The 22,449-nt window shown below is 35.0% G+C and overlaps 2 protein-coding genes and 1 long non-coding RNA gene across 11 annotated transcripts in view; 2 read left to right on the plus strand and 1 right to left on the minus strand.

The window, feature by feature from the left end:
• The window catches only part of chd6 (chromodomain helicase DNA binding protein 6), a 90,313-nt gene extending 80,404 nt beyond the window's left edge, over positions 1 to 9,909 (minus strand). For 2 of the 6 annotated variants that reach the window (XM_073954632.1, XM_073954631.1), the window contains exons 1-3: positions 9,454 to 9,530; positions 9,161 to 9,236; positions 4,696 to 4,747 (exon numbers count right to left, since the gene is read on the minus strand). In XM_073954632.1, the coding sequence (XP_073810733.1) occupies positions 4,696 to 4,747; positions 9,161 to 9,183 (75 nt within the window). In that variant the 5' untranslated portion in view covers positions 9,184 to 9,236; positions 9,454 to 9,530. Of the gene's footprint in view, positions 1 to 4,695; positions 4,748 to 9,160; positions 9,237 to 9,453; positions 9,531 to 9,760 lie in introns of those variants that run through there. The other 4 variants (XM_009302700.5, XM_694268.11, XM_073954634.1 and 1 more) reach the window with 2 other exon arrangements.
• On the plus strand, positions 9,658 to 10,622 carry LOC141386365 (uncharacterized). Its single transcript, XR_012408235.1, has 2 exons — positions 9,658 to 10,267; positions 10,490 to 10,622. It is a non-coding gene; the product is annotated as an uncharacterized lncRNA (long non-coding RNA).
• A 9,520-nt stretch (positions 10,623 to 20,142) lies between these two features.
• The window catches only part of ripor3 (RIPOR family member 3), an 87,143-nt gene continuing 84,836 nt past the window's right edge, over positions 20,143 to 22,449 (plus strand). For all 4 annotated transcript variants that reach the window (XR_012407344.1, XR_012407345.1, XM_009302697.5 and 1 more), the window contains exon 1: positions 20,143 to 20,185. The gene's annotated coding sequence lies outside the window, so the exon portion shown is untranslated. The remainder of the gene's footprint in view (positions 20,186 to 22,449) is intronic.

Genomic DNA, 22,449 nt, shown 5'->3' on the forward strand with positions numbered 1-22,449 from the left:
GACTTGTAACTGCGCTCACGACATTTCTCCATTTGTCATTGAAATTACGCCACAGGTGGTTGGTAGATCTGTGTAAAAAAGGCCTGCCCCCACAGCTGGAAAACATCCTAGAGGAAACACTGTATATTATACAATATATTTTAAAGTTGCATTAAATGAACTGTTACTGTATATCAGCATTTTGTATGAATCGGAACATTTACGCTGAAGTGTTCATGCTGAAATCAAGAGTCATTACTTTAACAGTTTCCATTGTGTCTTTAAGGTACGTCTATTAAAAAAATCAATATACACATCCGAAAATACTACAGAAGATTTCCTAAAATGCTCTGCACAAATACATTTTGGACAGCTTGATATAACTACATAGTACATTGATGAAGTAGTAAGTGATGTGGACTATGGTGTGGGTAAATAAATAAAATGCATGTCTCATTGAAATCCATTTTATCATAGATGCATTTCTGCATTTCAGATGTATTTTACACCAGGTCTTGGCTGACCATTCGTGATTGAATCACCTAAATCGGATGTTAATAGCAAGTATGCACAGAGCAAAATTTAAATAGAGATACTTTACATGCTAAAGCTGTAATATAGCATGCACAGACGGTGCACATTAATTGGATATATAGCAATAATGCTGACTAAATGGCAATGTGAAAACCTTGCCAAATGCAAAAAAATTCAATTTCAAGACAGCTTCTTGCAACTTTGTGTGCAGAGTTTACACTGGTACTGTGTAGGTGCTGCAGACAGCATATTCATAGCACATGCCAAAATATATTACAGTCAAAATTGTAGCATTTACCTGTAGGACAGAAATCATTGCAGCAGTTGGCCTGCACTGACACTTCTAGGAGTGTCTGACTCAAACATCGACTAAAAGCAGGAGTTATTGAGATGTTTGACACTGAAAATAGTTCATGCTTGTCATTATAAAAACTTTGATACTTCTAGAAAGGAGAACTTCTAAGTCAATCAATGTTTTCATAGAAGCTAATAACAATCAAACTTTCCTAACAAATCACAGCTACTAAATTCAAAAGCCATCAGTAATTAGGACCATGTTTTGAGTAAATAAAACAGATTCATGACAATACATTCTGATTTGATAAGCCACATCTAAAGACATATAAAGTGCTGATATTGTACGCACCTGAACATTATATATATATATATATATATATATATATATATATATATATATATATATATATATATATATATATATATATATATATATATATATATATTCAGGGCTTTACATTACTTTGGCTGGCTGAAACTCATCTTTAAATTGCCAGTGCTGGCTTGTCGTCACAAAATTAAATTTTTAGTTTATGACCGTTTGTCTATATTCGTACAAATGTGATCTTAGAATCGAGGAGCAGCACGACTGACAAAAACAGCTTTGAGCAAAGGAAAGCAGGTGAAAAACAAATGAGAGGATCACGCGCACAGTGAGACAGGCTTTCCTCACTTACTGAAGAGGGCTTTAGTGTCACGTGCACAGATGATTTGATGCGCGCGAATGTTTAAAACCTCCTGTGCAGATTCCTCACTTGAAGCAACCGTGCCTGGAAACGAAACTAGTGCGATGCTCGAGCACCCACTATCCTTCAAGGGCTCGAGATTCCTTGTAAGTAGCAGCAGTTGTTGTCGCTTTCGCTTTAACCATTCTTCTACAGATTATTAATTAGCCTAACATTAACTGTGTGCGCGGCATCATCCTTTCATTATCGCGCACAGAATGTGTTTTACCCGCTTTCTTTTGCTTGCTGTCATTTTTGTCTAACCCTTTACAATAATATTGCTTTAATATGTTGTTGTATGCATAGTTAACTGCTGATCTGGGATCTTGTGCCAGAACAGACCACTGTGCATAGATGGGTGAGAATATATATATTTTTAAATGTTAGCTGTTTTGTTGAATAAAAAATGTATGTATACAGCAGTATTTTGCTTGTTTTGACACATTATTTCGAATTTGTGGCAAAGAAAATAATTAGTTTGGTGAGGCCAGAGAAAAAAAAAGGTAAACCCTTATTGTGTTGAGCCCTGAAAAGCCGTGTGAAAGAAAACTAATTGCAATGCGACACTTTTTTATGAAAGCATAAGCCATTTGCTCATGCTCATTGAGTAAGCTCATAAACAGAAAAACAGTTAAATAAATAAAGAGGCAAAAGGAAAAAACACTAAATCTAAATAAAGTCATTTTAGCATGCCGCAACCCATGCAAGAGTCAAATTTTTGCCTATATAATATATATTTTCTCAACAACAAAATTGTGACTAGTGAAAATGACGAGTGGCTAGTATCGGTGGAAAACTTCTAGCCACAGTGGCTGGTGATCAAAAAAGTTAATGTCAAGCCCTGTATATATTACAGCAAGCTGACTTAATAATCGGTGACTGTAAACACCCTGAAGGCAGCACAATTATTTAAGAACTTTATTAGTTATAATCACAGCTATTCATTTTTTAAAGCCCAAAGTCATGACAAAAAATATGATTTTCACACATTCAATTCTAAACTTGGAAAAAGCAGCACTGAATTATGAAGTAAATCAGCAAAAGGTAAACAAAAAGTGCAAAGACACTGTACTGACCCTAATCTAAATGAGAAAAAAGTCTTCTTAATCTTCTCTAGTGGTACCAATGATTAAATGAAGAGATTAAAGAAAGAAAGCATGTCTCTTCTCGAGTTTCTCAACAACAAATTTGATTGTCTGCAATCAAAATCCAACGATCTCATATCAACAATTATTCTTGCATATACATGGAGCAATACAAATTCTTCTAGACTAAAAAAATAAATAAAAATAAAAAAATATATATATATTCTTCCAATGAGCGTACAATCTAAGTTTATGCAATCCATGTTCATTTTCAATCACTCTTTCAACAATTTTCCCAAATGCATCCATTCTTTCATTCATTTTCCTTCAGCTCTGTCCCTTATTTATCAGAGGTCACCACAGCGGAATGACCACCAACTATTCCAGCATGTGTTTTTTATGCAGTGGATGCCCCTCCAGCTGCAACCCAGTACTAGTAAACACCCATACACACTCGCATTCACACACTACAGCCAATTTTGTTTACCCAGTTGCTACAGGAGGAAACCCACACCAACACGGGGAGAACATGCAAACTCCACACAGAAATGCCAACTGGCCTAGCTGAGACTCAAACCAGCAACCTTCTTGCTGTGAGGTGACAGTGCTAACCAATAAGCCACCGCACCACCTGCATTTATTCTTAATTCTAAAGAATTTTACGAGACACATCACAAAGCTCATACTGCAATGCAATATAACAGAGGACTCAATTAAATCTTATAAACTGTGAAACACATGTCTTGTAGAGGAGGTTTAAACAAATGTCAGAAGTTTTCTACACATTTTTGCATGCAACAAAAAAAAACCTAATAGTACTCAAGAGTATTGCAATTGGGAAAAGGGCACGTTTAATTACGTGAGAAGATAATTAGTAGGGCTGTGCAATATATAGTTTCAGAGTTGATCTGCAATAGTCACCTTGTAAGATATGCAATGTTTAGTCTGAATTATAGTTACAGAACTCAAAGTTTGTGGAGTCACTGCTAACGCCAAATTCACACGGGGATTTAGCATCAACGCTTGACAGAGGACGTGTCTGAAGTTGGGGCTGACGCGATCGTCGTAGCAATGTCAGCTAATGAAATTAGTCAGCAATAGGCCACTGTCTAAGCTGGTGTATTTGCATACAGTGATCTGATTGGCTGATGCTTCTGTCGGCGGATCCACTGTCTGAGCTGGTGTATTTGCATACAGCAATCTGATTGGCTGATGCTTCAGCCGACGGATCCACAATGCAGTTCGGCAACGCCTAACGACACCCATTCAAAGTAAATGGGAAGCGTTGAAGCTGACGCCCCGTGTGAATGAGGTGTAAGAGAGCTTAACAGAGTTAATTTATCATCTGCATGTTTTTTTAAGGCTATGACTGAGCATTTCTAGAAAGTTTAAAACATTTGGGCACAAAAATGATGATGTTTGAAGGTGTAACAAAGATTATTTGTGTTTTATTATTTGAATGATTTATGCAAAAAAAAAAAAGTTTATCTTACTTAGAATATTTTTCTTTTATCTTACTTTGTATTGTTTCTTGTTACATTTTAAAGCGAAAATAAGATTATTTTAATTACCGCACTGACAGATAATTTAGCTTATTTAAAGGAAAAAACTCTTAATTTAGACTTAATTCTTCTGAAGCTGAAAACAAAACAATATGTTTTATTTGATCTAAGAAGTTTGTAGATATTTGGACTAGAAACGAGACAAAACAAAGCAAGAAAAGCATTTTTGCACTGTGATTATTCAATTTCTGAATACTGTTAGACTCTCCAGACTATCAAATAAAGCTATTCAAACCATCCTGTGAAACGCAATATTTATCGAAGAAAATAAGATCAGATTTGACCAATATCGTACAGCCCAACTAATTATGTAAGCAAAATACACTATAATTGAAACTTTAAATAATAAAGACTAAAAGTAGGCTAAAAAGGTTAAGGATCTCAAAGTGTAGCTTTAGTTCAAGGACTGAAATCTTTGGTAAATCTGCAATGACAAAAGTGTGAGAGACACAGAGAGTGTGTGATGGAGGGAACTCTCACACTGTCTGACAGAAACACATGTGATACACTGACCTGCTTGTCCTTCTTTTGTATTTTCATCTTTTCTTGTTCTTTGTGTCTGCGTCTGGAATACAGAGATACAAGAAGTCAAGAATTAAAAAAAAAAAAAAAAAAAAAAAATGCATCGACTATAAAACAATTGTAAATAATATTGCTTTAAACTAAAAGTATTAAGAGTGTGACTCAAGTTCAGAATACAGTAATCTAATCTATTAATCATCTTGATCACTGCGCTCATGATCATAAAATAATAAAAGAATTAAAAACATTTGATTATGGAAATGTTTGCTTATGATTAAGTCTGATTAAGAAGACTGCAGTAGACAGTTATAATATATCACACAAGAAACATAAATAACTTTTCATATTCTGTACTATAGCTATTTAACTGTTGTTCAAGGTCATTTCAAAAATAAAGTCAGCTTTAACATGATCAAAGTATTACTTCGTTTTGTCTTTTAAACTATCACTAAATGTTACAAGATACTTTTTTACCAAGATACTGAATATGTTTTATTCAAATAAATGGCCTGCATTATTAACAAGTTATGAACAACTTGTTTTAACAAATGCAGCATATTTAATTAATTATATTCTCTTAATGAGATTCAAATAAGCTTAGCTAATTACAGAGTTTCTGCAGGTTTTACCAAGTCAAATTTAAAAAATAAAATTAAAATTTAGATATTTGTTAGACAGACATTTTAAATAATGTGTCAAAACAACCAAATTCTAATTATACACACACACACACACACACACACACATATATATATATATATATATATATTTTTTATCATATCTTTACTTTAAAAAGACACGTTTCAAAAACTATAATAAACTAAATTTATGCAAAACATACATTTATGCATAAATAAATGGAGATCTGCAAATGTTATTGTAATGATGTAAGGAAGATAATTAAACCATATTGGTAAATAGAGCTAATCAATTTTACTTTTGTTAAATGTTTGTTTACATGGCTTGTTGATTGTACTGATTGGGTAGCTTTACATGGACAAAGGCAAAATAAGACCTGTTTAAAAGTATTTAAGACATACAACACCATATTTTAGTGACTTTCTGTCTTTTTAAGGCCTGACATTCAGTTTTTGAAATTTAAGACTTTTTAAGGCCTGTGACCATCCTGTAATTAAAATCAAAGTTCAGAGAAATGCTTTTAACTAACCCAAATATTACACTCGAGTTAAACAGGTGTCAGTCTACCTGTTAAGCAATAGCATTTAACTGAAAATAAAAAGTCATGTTCTCGTATTATTGATTATTATCAAAATTAAAAACACTTTAAAATATTCACACATTTAAGTAAAAATCACAAAGTTACATCATATCCCTGTTAACCGTGATATAACTAAACAGTGTTTTGGGCAAGACTGTTATTAAAATACCCACTCAAGTTTTGCAACAGTGAGATTTGTTTATGTTTTTTAAAGAAGCTGGAAAAAATATATACTCAGCTGTTTTCAACATAATAATCTATTGTTTACACCAAATACACCAACAGCATATTTTTTTACAATTATTTTGGAGAGTTTTTCATCTTTATAATAGGACAGTGGAGATTTCTGACAGTATTGGGAGCAGAGAGAGAGAATGGATTGGCAAAAGGATCTCGAGCCAGGAATCGAACTCGGGTCACTGTGAGCACTTCTGTGCTATATGTCTGCACACAGTACCACCAGGCTATTATACCGACCCCAAATTAGCATATTAAATTACTTTCCAACCACAGATACAGAGACACTGGAGCGTTTTAAAACCGTGAAGATCAGTCAATTCGCAGCTCGCTCTTAAGTCAGCTTATAAACAGACCAGCTGATCTTTGCGGCTTTAAAACGCTCCAATGTCTCTGTATCTGTGTTTACACTCAGTAAACAGTGGTGAGTTCGCTAAAGGCCATTTATTAAGAAAATAAATCCTACTTATTAATAATAATTATTAGAATTCAGAATTATTATTATTTTTATTATTATTATTGTTATTATTATTATTAAGTAGTTTATTATTTATTTATTTTTAAGTCTATTTTTACAAATTGACATTCAAACCACTGCAGAAATGTTTTAACCAACAGGCCCATGTCACATACAGTACAGACACATTTCTTAATAAATAACCTATTATAAATTAAAAGCATTAACATATGCTCTATATTTTTGTTTACATAAGCTTTGCAGACGTAACGTAAATTACACTATTAAATAATAGGTCATCTATAGCTTACGTCATGAGTCACAGCTCTGTTCAAAATGGAAAAAATGTTTTTAAAGTGCCCGACGAAGGGAACGCAATTGTCAATATGAAGATTGCTAAAACTAAACTGTAAAAATACTTTGAAAGCAAATTACACCCAAGAGTGTAGACTTTAATGTAGTTTCTTTGATCATTCCAAGTTTAAATGTTGGAACGTTCTAAATGAATAGGGGGGATAACTGGGAATAAAACACAGCCAGGAACTATGCTTCTAACTACAGCTCTAGAGGTGTAGTTGGAAACGTACCAGTTTGCAATGCAGTTTGCCTATGTTCATTGGAACGATGGATTTGGGAAACATCAAAATAACAAACTATGTTTGTAACGATGGAACTCACAACGTTGGCTAATGATGGCTTTTGGAAACACCCCAGATGTCAACCTACAGTGCCTGTCATATACATTTAATTATTTTTGTTGCAAAATGCATAACGTGTTAACACTAATGCAAAATAATTTGTGATATAAATCCATATGAATTTGTATTTACTGTAAAAATGTTATGACACAAACCAGGTAGGCCCCTACTAACTAACCCATACCTGGAATTTAGACAGGTGCCAATGTAGCTTAGAGGCATTTCCATTATATAAAAGGGTATAACAGTAAAATGTAAAATGCATTATTAGTGATTCGAATTAGAGCTGCACAACATACAGTATAATTTCAGCATTGATAATGTAGGCATCCACAATAGTCACACCGCATAGATATGCAATATTGAGTTAGGATTAAATGTAAGCAGTTCAGAACACAAGATTTGGCGAGTCACTGCAGAGTTTTAAATCAACAGAGTGACATTTTATAGTTTGCATGTTTTTAAGGCCTGAGAAAGACTTAAGTTTTCAGACCCTTTTGGAAGAGTCGATTGAAAGTTTAAGAAAATATAATTTTATTGCATTATTTATCATGTGTTCTGGATAAGTTGGCGGTTCATTCCGCTGTGGCGACCCCAGATAAATAAAGGGACTAAGCTGAAAAGAAAATGAATGAATGAATTTATGCATCATTCACTTTCCTACAGAATCCTCCCAATCAGTCTAAATTATTACATTTAGTAACACTCTAAGGACGAATGCTCACTATTAAATAATAGCTTATTAGCATGCATGTTATTGAGATATTGGCTGCTTATTATAAACTAAATATTCTGCATGATATTATTCTACATCCCTGACCCAACACGTAAAGTACATTAATATCTATTATTAAGGAGCAAATTAGGAGTTAGTTAATTGATGCAGATGTCATGGTTAATGGTTTGCTAACAGCGAGAAGTGATCGATAAAATATAGTGTGACTAAATTCTTCCCAAATAGTGCTGTTTAATCATTTGGTGAAATTGTAGATACAGTACATCACAGAAACATACAATATTGGAATGTTAGATTTTTCCAATATCCAACATGCAACCCTAATTCAAATCAATAAAGACTAAAATACACTGTTTTAGACCTACCAGACATGTCAACATACCTGTCACTATTAAAAAAGCACACAGTGTTAACAATAATGAAAAACAAGAAGTGATATAAATCCATTCGGATTTATATTCACTTTAAAAATGTTGTGTTAGAAACCATGTGGTCCCTTGATACAACTAACCCATAGCTGTTTTAGACTAGTAGCCATGCCAACATACCTTTCACTATTAAAAAAGCATTAAGTGTTAAAACTAATTAAAAATATTAGTGATATAAATCCACATTCATTTTTATTTATAAAAAAAAAAATGTTGTTAGAAACCAGGTGGGCCCTTACTGACCATACCTGGAGTTTAGACAGGTGCCATGGTATCTGAGGCATTTCCATTATACAAAAAAAGAGAAAAAAAAAATAGTTCTTTTTTACAGTAACACTACATTATTAGTGATATAATCAATAAATGACAGGTTTGTTACAGTACTGATACAGCACACACCATGGGCTGAAGAAGTAAACCACGAGTGCTAGAAGTTACATTGTTCCCAGTACTTGATAGCAGTCATGGGATGCTTTGTGCCTCAACAGATGCCAAACTTGCCTCACAAAACACTCTTATAAAAACACAAACACCGTGTCCCATATACATTAGCCCCTGTAGGGCGCTAGCCAGCGTGCTAACTGTAATGTCACGGCAACGGTGCTCTATATTTCAGGCGTTGCACGCGTGAAGAGCGGCTCAAACTCCGCGGAGGGACCGTCAAAACGCGACCTCACCTACCTGGACACGCCGGCTCCGGACATCAGTTAGCGCAAAAACCTACGCGTTCCTCTCTCCGCATTTATTTCCAAGGACACTAAACGCCATGACAGTTTAGAAAAATGCATAAAAAATTAGAGGGGGTGGGAGTCGGGGAAGGGAGAAAAAAAACTCAGAGCAATTTCTTTAATCCTAACGCACAAGAGCAGTTCATTCATGAGGGGATGCGAGAGTTTGACGCGTCCACGCGCCACCTACTCCATGCGGCTCCGCGCGCGACGCGTTGAAATTAAAAAGTTTAAAAATGTGCTTACCTAAAATGGCTACTGCGGCAGCCAAAATACAAACAGCTATTATTTGGTGAAGTTTAGCGCTGGCCGCCTGCAACAACAGCCTAACGTGCGTTTAGGCCCGCATTCTGGCGCTCGCCATTGGGCGCGTCGGAGCGCAGCTGGGCCGCTGGAGGCTCCTATTGGCCAGCGAGCTGTCAAGCATGCGACGCTGCGCTAAGCTTGTCTGAGAGACACACATCGCCAGCGACCATTGTGTACTTTTAGCCCCTTGTGTGGATGTGGATGTTTTTGCGGCGATTCAAAAGGTTTTCCTATTTCAGTTTCTCACCGGTGACCGAGAGCACGCGCTGGATTCATTCCGCGTTTGTCGCGTCGCGTCCGGAGTGCAAAAAGCTACGTTGTTGGTTTTATGTTTCTTCTCGCCTGCATCCACCAATCATGATGCTTTTTACTCCATCATTACGGCGCCTGAGAGAGAGAGAGAGAGAGTGAGAGGGGAAAAAATGTAACATTCCACGTCTTTGCTCATGTTTCATATCCCGGATGTGAGAATAGCAGGGGTTATAATAAAGCGCGTGGCTGCATATGTCCTTGTGATGTGTTGGGTTTCCTCAAGCGAAGCTGTGCTGCACTTGTATATTAAATCAGGTTGTGGATCAAACAGTTTAGGATGTGACATTGCTGCAATTTGAGCGTACTTCTCTTGCACTAACTAACAAGTACTATGGTATTACTGTGGTGCAGTGTTTTTTTCGACAAGGTATAATGTTACGCCAATGTGTTCAGGACTTGTGAATTGTATATCGCTTCCTGTGCACTAAATATATCATAGGGGGTAAGACTTTAAAATGTTCATTAGCAATAACAACAATGTAATAACATATATCTGTAAAATATCAAATAACTTTTTGAAGTAATAATTAATTTATTTAATTTTAATAAAAGTAATACTTTTACTCATTGAAGATACTATTATAAATGTATCAAAAGAGACTGTAAAGATATTTGTAATGTTCATTTATTCATTTTCCTTCAGCTTATTCTCTTTATTCATCAGGGGTCATGGCAGTGGAATGAACCACCAACTTACCCAGCATATGTTTTACACAGCGCATGCCCTTCCAGCTGCAACCCATCACTGGCAAATATTTCTAATGTTAAATATGTCAAATAAATGCTGTTTTAAAAGATCTGTTCAAGGAGAAATCCTGATTATTTTTCATTCCTTTTCTTTTCAGCTTAGTTTAGTCCTTTTATTAATCTATAATAATAGGGTCGCCACAGCGGAATGAACCGCCTCCCGATTATTATTTTATTTACAAAAACATAAACTATTTTCTCCAGTGATAATATCAAGAAATCTGTCATTGTGACCCAAATCCTCATATTAAACATAGTTTTTGAAGGATTACGTGACGCTGTAATCTGTTTCATTAGTTACTTTATTGATCCCGAGGGAAATTTAATTAACAGGTTAAAATTATAATGATATTTCACAGTGTTTAAATGTATTTGTAAACATAAATAAATGCAAACTTGATGAGTAAAAGTGAGAAAAAATAAAAATTTTACCAACCCCCAATACTTTTGAATATTATTTTGCAATAAAACACTTTTTTAGTACTCCTTTATTTTTAATATTTCTACCCATGTGGAGTTTTATTCATTCATTCATTCATTTTCCTTCAGCTTAGTCCCTTTATTTATCAGGGGTTATTTATCCAGCATATGTTTTACACAGCTGATGCCCTTCCAGCTCCAACCCATCACTATAGGAAATATTTGTAATGTTATATATGTCAAATACAGTAAATGCTGTTTAAAAAGTTCTGTTTAAGGTGAAATCCTGATTATTATTTTATTTACATAAACACAAACTCTTTTCTGCAGTGATGATATTAAGAAATCTCTCATTGTGTCCCAAATCATCATATTAATTATAATACCTGAAGGATTATGAAACTGAGGATACATGCTGAAGAAAAATCTGTTAAGTTAGTTACTTTATTGATCCCAATTAAATTTTAATTAACATGTTATTTAATTTTGCAATCCCTGGAATAAAATATATATTCAGCAAATATTTTTTAAATTTTAATGATATTTCACAGTGTTTTAATGTATTTGTAAACATAAATAAATGCAAACTTGATGAGTAAAAGTGAGAAAAAATAAAAATTTTACCAACCCCAAATACTTTTGAATATTATTCAGAATAAAACACTCTTTCATACTTCTGCTAATATTTCTCCCCATGTCAAACACAGAGTGGAGATTTATTCATTCATTCATTTTTCCTTCGGCTTAGTCCCTTTATTTATCAGGGGTCACCACAGCGGAATGAACCACCAACTTACCCAGCATATGTTTTACACAGTGGATGCCCTGCCAGCTGCAACACAGCACTGGCAACTATTTCTAATGTTAAATATGTCGAATAAATGCTGTTTTTAAAAAGATCTGTTCAAGGAGAAATCCTGATTATTATTCATTCATTCATTTTCTTTTCATTTAGTCCTTTTATTAATCAGGGGTCTCCACAGCAGACTGAACCACCAACTTAACCAGCATATTTTTTACACACCCTTCTAGCTGCAACCCAGTGCCTGGAAATATTTGTAATGTTCATTCATTCATTAGTCCCTTTATTAATCCGGGGTCGCCACAGCGGAATGAACCGCCAACTTATCCAGCAAGTTTATACGCAGCGGATGCCCTTCAAGCCGCAAGCCATCTCTGGGAAACGTTCACACACACACTCATACACTACGGACAATTTAGCCTACCCAATTCACCTGTACCGCATGTCTTTGGACTTTTTCTGCAGTGATAATATCAATAAATCTGTCGTTGTGTCCCAAATCATCATGTAATTATAATTTCTGAAGAATTATGAAACTGAAGATACATGCTGGAGAAAAATCTGTTTAGTTAGTTACTTTATTGATCTCGAGGGAAATTTAATCAACAGATTATTCAATTGTGCAGTCACTTAATTAAATTATATATTCAGAAAATATTGTTTTTAAATAAGAATGATATTTCACAATGTTTTAATGTATTTTTTAAAATAAATAAATGCAACCCTGATGAGAAAAAAGTGAGTAAAAGTAAAAAATACAAAGTTTACCACCCCCAATACTTTTGAATATTCTTTTCGAATAAAACATACTCAGGGGTTGCCACAGCGGAATGAACTGCCAACTTATCCAGCATATGTTTTACACAGCAGATGCCCTTCCAGCAGCAACCCAGTAGTGGGAAATGTAAAACCTTTTTATTTAAATAAATTAATACTTTTACTTATTGAAGATGCTATAAATATATCAAAAGAAACTGTAAATATATTGGTAATGTTATATATGTCAAATAAATGCTGTTTTAAAAAGTTTTGTTCAAGGAGAAATCCTGATTATTATTATTTTATTTACAAAAACTTGAACTCTTTTTCTGGGGCAACACGGTGGCGCAGTGGGTAGCACAATCGTCTCACAGAAAGAAGATTGCTGGTTTGAGCACTGGCTGGGTCAGCTGGCATTTCTGTATGGAGTTTGCATGTTCTCCCCATGTTCACGTGGGTTTCCTCGGGGTGCTCCGGTTTCCCCCACAAGTCCAAAGACATGTGGTATAGGTGAATTGGGTACGCTAATACATAGTCCGTAGTGTATGTGTGTGAATGAGAGTGTATGGGTGTTTCCCAGAGATTGGTTGCAGCTGGAAGGGCATCCACTGTGTAAAACATATGTTGGATAAGTTGGCACTTCATTCCGACCCCTCATTAATAAAGGGGCTAAGCCAAAAAAAAAAAAAGAATGAATGAACTCTTTTCTGCAGTGATGATATTAAGAAATATGTCGTTGTGTCCCAAATCATCATGTTAAATATAATTTCTGAAGGATTATGACACTGAGGATACATGCTGGAGAAAAATCTGTTTAGTTACTTTATTGATCACGAGGGGAATTTAATTAACAGATTATTTAATTGTGCAGTCACTTAATTAAAATATATATTCAGAAATATTGTTTTGAAACATGTTGATATTTCACAGAGTTTTAATGTATTTGTAAAAGAATAATAGATGCAAACTTGACGAGTAAGAGTAGAAAAAATACAAAGTTTACCACCCCAAATACGTTTGAATATTATTTTGGAAAAAAACACTCTTTAACTCCCTTCCTAATGATATTTCTAACCATGTCAAACACACAGTGGAGATTTATTCATTCATTCATTTTCCTTCGGCTTAGTCCCCTTATTCATCAAGGGTTCGCCTTTATTCATCAGGGGTCGTTTTACACAGCTGATACCTTTCCAGCTGCAACTCAGTACTGGAAAACATCCATACATGCTCACATTCACACACAATCATACACTATGGCCAATTTAGTTTATTCAGTTCACTTATAGCGCATGTCTTTAAACTGTGGGGGAAAGTCCGAGCTGGGACTCGAACCAGTAACCTTCTTGCTGTGAGGCGACAGTGCTAACCACTGAGCCAGCGATATCATGGCTCTAAAATATATCATTATCTTACGACCTCCCAAATCAACTGCAGTGCATTTAATTTCGCAAGGTTGCACTCTGAAGCACCTGGAGGAAACCCACGCCAACATGGGGAGAAAATGCAAACTCTAGAGAAGTGCCAACTGACCCAGCCAGGATTTGAACTAGGGACCTTCTTGCTGTGAGGCGAATGAGCCACCAAAACCACTGAGCCACCAAAAAAAATCTGTCTTTTCTTATGAAGATGGAGGGAGGGGGGGGGGGGTATCATGGCCCCAGAATAAATCATTATTTAATGACCACCCAATCCAACTGCCGTGCATTAAATCTGCTGGCACAAACCTATTGACGTCAAACTAGAACATTAGTCCAAATAAATCCCCATTTCATATATATCAATATGTAGCGCTTATATTTTCAAAAGTTTGCAACCTTGCGAAACTTTCCAGCAGAAGACAGAAAAGCTGAATTTGGCATCTTCCGCTAAAGGATTCTGGCAGTGGTTTTGGCTCGTAATCGTGCTCTTGTCAGGGTTGAGTTACATGTGGGCCGCTGAGCCAAACAACCTTATTTATAAAACCCCGCCAAGAGCATTGTAGATAAACTACTGAGAGCACTCTGGGACTTTGAGGAGCAAACTGTAAAGAGACCTTCGGCTCGCAGCAATTGTTAATTCATAAACGATTCATATTTTTCAAGCATGCAATTGGCATTACTTGGCAGATGCTTTCGTACAGAATGTGCACATTTCATGCCACAAAATTACAAAGCATTTTTGCGATGTTCGATTATTATCAGATGCAACAAGTTTGTACACTATCTAACTGAGTAAATAATAACATCATCTATTATATTATCAGACTGCTAAAATTAAACAAATTAAACAATTTTAAAAACAAAATCTGATGTAAATATTGATGATAATTGTACACTATATAGAAATAAAGTCTGTACTGCACTCAAAAAAATATTTTAGCAGCTTTTTTTATTCATTCATTCATTTTTCTTCAGTTTAGACCTTTTATTCAGTTTTTTTACAGTATCGTGCAACCCTACTAAATTCAATCACTAATTTAATAACTAATTTCTAATGTCTTTGTTATAATGACAGTACCTAATAATTGACTTATAAAATTTAAAAGCTTAATAGGTTACTTGAGTTAACTAAGAAAGTTAGCTTAGACAAGTCATTGGATAGCAGTGGTTTACATTTACATTTAGTCATTTAGCAGACGCTTTTATCCGAAGCGACTTACATATGAGGACAAGGAAGCAATTTACACAACTAAATGAATAAGTGCTATAGGCAAGTTTCAGGTCTGTACAGTCTAAGAAGGGAAGTATTAGTAATTTTTTTTTTTTTTTGAGTACAGTTAGTGGTATATCCAGAGAATGTTATACATTTTTATATATTTTATAACAAATTATATATTTGTTCTGCAGCCAAACAAAACATAATAATTTCTTAAAAAAGGTTAATAATATTGACATTAGCAGATTTAAATATTTATATATATAAAAAAATATTCCAGCCAAAAAAATAAATAAATATATATATATATATATATATATATATATATATATATATATATATATATATATAAATTAATAAAAGTTTTCAAAAATAAAAACATAATAGTAAATACTGGGAAACAAGTAATTCTTGCTCTGTTAAACATCACTTGGAAAATATTTGAAGAATTAAAGCAGGACTAATAATTTTGCCATCACTAAATAGAATTTTAATAGTTTTTAATATACAGTTGAAGTCAGAATTATTAGCCCCCCTTTGATTATTTATTTTTTTGTTCTTTTTTAAGTATTTCCCAAATGATGTTTAACAGAGCAAGGAAATTTTCATAGTATGTCTGATGATATTTTTTCTTCTGGAGAAAGTCTTATTTGTTTTATTTCAGCTAGAATAAAATCAGTTTTTAATTTTTAAACACTATTTTGGGGTCAATATTATTAGCCCCCTTAAGACATATTTTTGGATTGTCTTATTTCCTCTTATATTTAAAAATAATTCTCCGTTAAATGTACTTGTGTTATTGACGTTCAACTGCTTCAAATGTTGTGATTCTCCTCATGACTGGTTTGTTTGGTTTATGGCTTATATAATGCTTATGAAAAGATTTCTATTCCATTTTTAGTCTTTTTAGCTCTTTACATCAGGTTAAATAAAAAAAAAGCTAAAAATAAAATGCATTTAAATAAAATACATAATTTCAAATAGCACATTTTTTGTTAATGTTAATGTGTTTGATGTTTCTACTTTTGTTACCTTATTATAACAACCCTGCAAGATATTTATCTGCGTTAATACAAAACACGATCAGTTATAAAAAATAAAAATGAAAAACATCACCTGATTAAATTTTAGGAGAATTAAATAAGTAAATCTACTAAACATCAAATAAAAAATTAAGATTTTGAGCAAAGCAATAATGAAGAAAACTTACAGAGAGGACAAACCCCTGCAGGATTCAGACACAAAAGCCACTTGATTTAATGCAGTGAATTGCAGACATTATTTTCAAGTGTGACTTCAGGCTCCAAATACATCGTCAGAAGCTCAGTTCATGTTTATCTGCATATTTTTGCAGCTGCAAATGAGGTTGCACTTGCGAAGGTAAGATGACACACATGGAGGAAATGATCAGGGCATCTGTTTAGGAGCACAGAACAAATCCCTAAAGCTCCCGTTTCTCCTTTCTCTGGCTCTGAGCCCAGAGTCTTTCTGGCAGGAGTTTAAGACGTTCAAGAATATTCATAAACCATAAACACTTCTGGAGATCATCTCTGCCGTACTACAAACTTCAGTATTCTCTTTTTCTTTCTTTGTGATCTCCAGGGCCAAACCTCAGATCAGATCTGACTTCTTTAAAACAGCATCACGGCAACACAGATGTAATAGTGATGTTTCACCAGCAGAGGGCAGATGCGGCATATTTTCACATTTTTGATATTGCAGGTTTATTTTTTTAGTAATGGCAGATGTCTGCTTAGTAAATTGAAGTCAAAATGATTAGTCTTCCTTTGCCGTTTCAAATATTTCCCAAATTATGTTTAACAGAGCAAGGAACTTTTCATTAATGACCAGCATTTTCTATAATAATAAAGTCTTATTTGTTTTATTTCGGCTAGTATAAAAGCAGTTTAATAAAAAAAAACATTTTATGGTCAATATTATTAGCCCCCATAAGACATTGTTTTGGATAGTCTACAGAACAAACCATCGTGACACAATGCTCTAATTACTATATAACTTTAACCTAAGTAAGCTACACTGTAAAAAAATTATATGATCAATTAGTCATGACAGCATATGTTTTTAATCCATTTTAACTTTTTAAACTAGGTAAATCACGTTCTAACTTAATTTTATAAGTTATGCAAGCTGTTTTAAGTCAGTTTAACATAATATAAGTTTAATGGACTCAAAGTTAATTTGATTCAGCTTAAAAATATAAGGCAACCGGGATTTTTTACAGTGTAGTTAAGCCTTTAAATGTCACTTTGAGCTGAATACTAGTGTCTTGAAAAATATCTAGTAAAATTTTATGTAAAATATCTAGTAAAATATTATGTATCCAGTTATTATAAACGGTTTAGAAATGTGTTCTTCTACGTAAAATCTTCTCTACATTAAACAGTAATTGGGGAAAAATATAAAAGAATTAAAATGTATCAGGAGTGCTAATTCAACTGGATATTATTTCAAGTAACAAAAACATTTTTACATTTTTTGCTTATACTTTAAATGATTACCAACCCAACATTGGGTCATATAATGACAAACCCAATTTTTAATCTAAAAAAATACACTTAAATTAAATTAAAACATTACCACCATGGTTATTTGTTTGGACTCAAATCTAGGTTAAACAACCCAGCATTTTCCTGTACGTTTGAACATGTACACGACCGGTCAAAAGTTTGGGGTCAGGTTTGTTTTTTTATGTTTTTATTTAAAGAAAATTATTCTGTTCATCAAGGCAGCATTTATTAAATGTAAAAAATAAAGTTAAATTGGTAATATTTATTAAAGTGTTAAATAACTGTGTTCTTATTGTATGTAGATTTAAAGGAAATAATTAAATAATAATAATAATAATAATTAATATTAGAGTGATTTCTGAAGGATCATGTGACTCTGAAGACTGGAGTAATGAAGTTGAAAATTCCTCTTTAAAATCACTGGAATAAATTATTAAACTAAATTATTAACTACTTTAGATAATTTTTTTTATATCGCAATAACATTTCACAATTTTACAGTTTGTACTGTACTTATGATTAAATAAATGCAGCCTTGATGAGCAGGACAAGATTATTTGAAAACAGGTTTATTCATTTCTTTGACAAGTAGTTTTACCCAGCCGATGCCCTTTCAGCTGCAACCCAGTACTGGAAAACATCCACACACACTCATATTCACACACACACACACACACACTATGGCCAATTCTTTCACTCAATTCACACAGTATAGGGGAATTTCCAACCTACGTCACACATGACGTCACACATCTTCAACCGCGCATATCAGTTGCAAAAAGAGACCGGTTGCAAAAGCAAACATGTCGTGTTGTGCGGTAGGATGCCAAAATCGAAAGTCCAAAAATAGAAAACTTAAATTTTACTATACACCACACAGCTTTTAATGCCAACCGCAGACATCTTTGGCTAACAGCTTTGGAAGAGCTGAATGGAGTGAGGACCTAATTAAAAATGCTCGACTCTGCACTTTTCCTTTCATATAAGGTAAGTTCACGCTATACTAAATAATTTCAGCAAAAACAGTTAAATGGTTAAACTGCGGACACTGAATGCTTGGAACGAAACAAAAAAGTGTAAGTTCACATATCCTGCCGGCTGCCGTACAGGTGCAGTTCGCTGTCAGAACGCAGTTGTTATGCTTGTTGATTAATGACCCAGGCCTTGTACAGTTCCGTCTTCTTTCCTTGTCCTTGGCTAGGAAGAAACCTTGGTTTTTAGCACTACAAAGTCTTAAATCTGGTAATCATGGAACTTTATTTCTTGCACATGACCACACATAACAACATTGTAGCCGTCGAAAGACTTGTAGGCCTTTAAACATCTCTCTCGTAAAATCACCTGGAGTTTCAATAAGAAAGTTGCATATTGCTGGATGATTGGCTATTTCATCTTATCCAATATCCATTGGGAGGGTGCAATCGCAAATGGACCTGTCAGATGAACTCTGCTCACTTTAACATTAATTTTGCCAAATAATTGTGCTTATCACTGGATGACAAGCTGTTATAATACGCTGAAAGCATTATGTAAATAATATAGATATTATGTACTCAATATAACTTCTCTAATACAGCACGCATCCTTAACATTTACAAATCAGTAATTCACCTGTGACACATGTATTTACACTGTGTGGGAAACCGGAACTCACAGAGGAAACATGCAAACTCCACAAAGAAATGCCAACTGGCCCAGTCGGGATTCGAACCAGCAACCTTTTTCCTGTGAGGTGACAGTGCTAACTACTGAGCCACGTGCCATCTGTCAATCAAACACGCAGATCCTATCGTTTCATTAAAAGGAATTATTCCTTCTTCAACGCAAGACTGGTTAAACAAAAATCTAAATATGTGTAAAGCAGTGTCATTCAGATGAGCCATTGGGGGTCTTGGCCAAGAGTCCCACAAAGCGCATTCACAGGATATTTAATGGGCTTGTACAGTTTGCACGGAAACAGTGCCAAGTTTTTTTCAATCCAATCCGAGCTGCCAAATGTTTCAGAGCGGCCAAGAAAATATGGAAGAATTCTGAATTTACAGCTTTGATGTGTTTCCTGCCTGGTGTGACAGAGGAGAGAAACGACACCGAGTGTGTGTGAATATGTGTGTGTGTGTGTGAGAGAGAGACTCCAATGAACAAAAATGGGAGGAGAAATATAGAGAGAGAGGGAGAAAAGTTAAAGCGGATGAGAGAGTACATTGTGAGACGGGATGAACAGGAGAAAGTGAGCTACATTTGATGCACTCCGTCTGCTTTTTGCGCTGTGTATACGAGCAGCTTCTGAGAATCAGGTGTCATTTCTTGTCTGCTGGAGAAACACACGCTATCAGGAGTCCACAGACATCTGCTGCTGCAGCACACGCGCGCACACACACAAACACGCCGCTGCTAAGATGAGCCCAAATGTGCGTTTGTTTAGTTGTCAGACGTAACCCGGCTCTGGAATAGAGGAGTTGTGAAGCAGGTAGGACTAACTTTTGTTACTATACTGACTTTAAGCTACACCACAAAAGCAGCTGCATTAGTACATTTGAAGGAATAGCCAAACTACACTGCATTTGTCAAAATCGGTTTTGTTTTTTTGGTTACACTTCACACTGTCTGCTGATTGTTTAAGCTACTTATTTAAAATGAGTTGAAACAACACAATTCTTGACATTTTGGAGACAACTTTTTTGTTTCATCAACTTAAGTTTATAAAAACTAAGAAGTTAACGTAATTCCTTCATGTCCACCCTACTGAAAAATCCAGCTTAAACCAGCCTAGGCTTGTTGGCTGGTTTTAGCTGGTCGACCAGGCTGGTTTTAGAGGGGTTTTGGCCATTTCCAGTCATTTCCAGCCTGGTCTTAGCTGGTCAGGCTGGGAGATGACCAGCTAAAACCAGCTTGACCAGCCTAGCCAGGCTGGAAACCCAGCCAAAACCAGCTATATCCAGCTTAAACCATTCTGGTCAAGCTGGCTATAAATAAAATAGTTGGAAACCAGCCTGGAAATGGCCAAAACCCCTCCAAAACCAGGTTGGTCAACCAGCTAAAACCAGCCAACCAGCCTAGGCTGGTTTAAGCGGGATTTTTCAGCAGGGCTCTGCTTAAAAATCCAGCTTAAACCAGCCTATGATGGTTGGCTGATTTCAGCTGGTCGACCAGCCTGGTTTTAGAGGGGTTTTGGCCATTTCCAGTTTCCAGCCATTTTCATCTTGGTATTAGCAGGTCAGGCTGAATAATGACCAGCTAAAACTAACTTTACCAGCCTGGTTTAAGCTGAACATAGCTGGTTTTGGCTGGGATCACAGCCTGGCTAGGCTGGTCAAGATGGTTTTAGCTGGTCATCTCCCAACCTGACCAGCTAAGACCAGACTGGAAATTGGTGGAAACCAGCCCGGAAATGTATAAAAACCCCTCTAAAACCAGGCTGGTCGACCAGCTAAAACCAGCCAACCATCCTAGGCTGGTTTAAGCTGGATTTTTCAGGAGGGTTGCCCCAACACAAACCGGTTGTGTAGATATTTTACAGTGTTGTTCATTGTTAGTCCATGTCAACTCACAGTGCATTAACAAATGTATAGCAAAAATTAGGATTTTAATAATGCATTTGTTTTATGTTCAATCCACTTAAATTTGTAAAAACAATCAAGTTAATTTAGTATGTGTTAGGAAAACTTGAAGGAATTGTGCAGCATTTTTTAGTGTTCACTTAAAAGGGTTTTAGTGTTTGTGTTTGTTCAAACTACTTATTTAAAATGAGCTGAGACAATTCTTGAGTTTTTTTGGAGACATCTGTTTTATGTTTCGTTCAGAAACTGTAGCCCTATATACAATTCTGGAGATCATGAATTATGTAGTCATTAAGTTACGTATGGCTGCATTTTGTCTTTAAAACAAACACTACGAGGCGGTATGACTCGGTAGGGTTCAGCATGTATGTCGGCAGACTTGAGACGCAAAGAGTTGACCACCATGACGGGGTTCGAGTCTGGCTTAGAACGGTTCCTGCAAGTGGGTAAGACAAAAACTGAATAAAAAAAAGAAATAAATAAAATAAACAATTAAATAACAGTGTAAGAACTGTGGTAAAATCAGGTGAAGGCTTTTCTTTTTCTGGATTGCTTTTTAAAACTGTCAGTTGGGTTTAGGGAATTGGGTGGGCGCTGTTCAATCGGTGCTTTTGAAAACACTATTGGTTGGGTTTAGGGAAGGAGGATGGTGGGTCAGTCGATCAGTCAGTCAGTCAGTCAGTCGATAGCTTCCTCTGGTGCATTTATGCGAGAAGGGCTAGCACGAATGGCACTTGCAAGAGAAATTTGAGATCTGAAAAAGCATACACAGCGGCCTCTGGTGGATTTGCCAAAACTAAAAACTGCAAAAAAACATAGCTCCTGGGACGTATTTAGTGCTCTCCAAAAATGTATATAGGCCCACGTAATCAGAATGAGCCTGGGTTGTTTATGTTCAATCCACTTAAATTTGTAAAAACAGATAGGGTAACATAATTTATGTTGTGTGGAACAGTGCACAATAAGACTTCATTAGTTCATGTGTGTACAGTATGAACAATATTTCTGCAATACTTATTAATCATAGTTTACTAATGCATTATTAAAATCCAAATCCATGCTAGTTAACATTAATTAATGCACTGTGAGTTAACATAGACTAACAAACATTGTAAAAATGCTGAGTTCTACACAATCAGTCTGTGTTGGGACAACATGAAGAAATTAAGTTAAC

The sequence above is a fragment of the Danio rerio genome, chromosome 6 (assembly GCF_049306965.1).
Source record: "Danio rerio strain Tuebingen ecotype United States chromosome 6, GRCz12tu, whole genome shotgun sequence".
NCBI classification, from domain to species: Eukaryota; Metazoa; Chordata; class Actinopteri; order Cypriniformes; family Danionidae; genus Danio; species Danio rerio.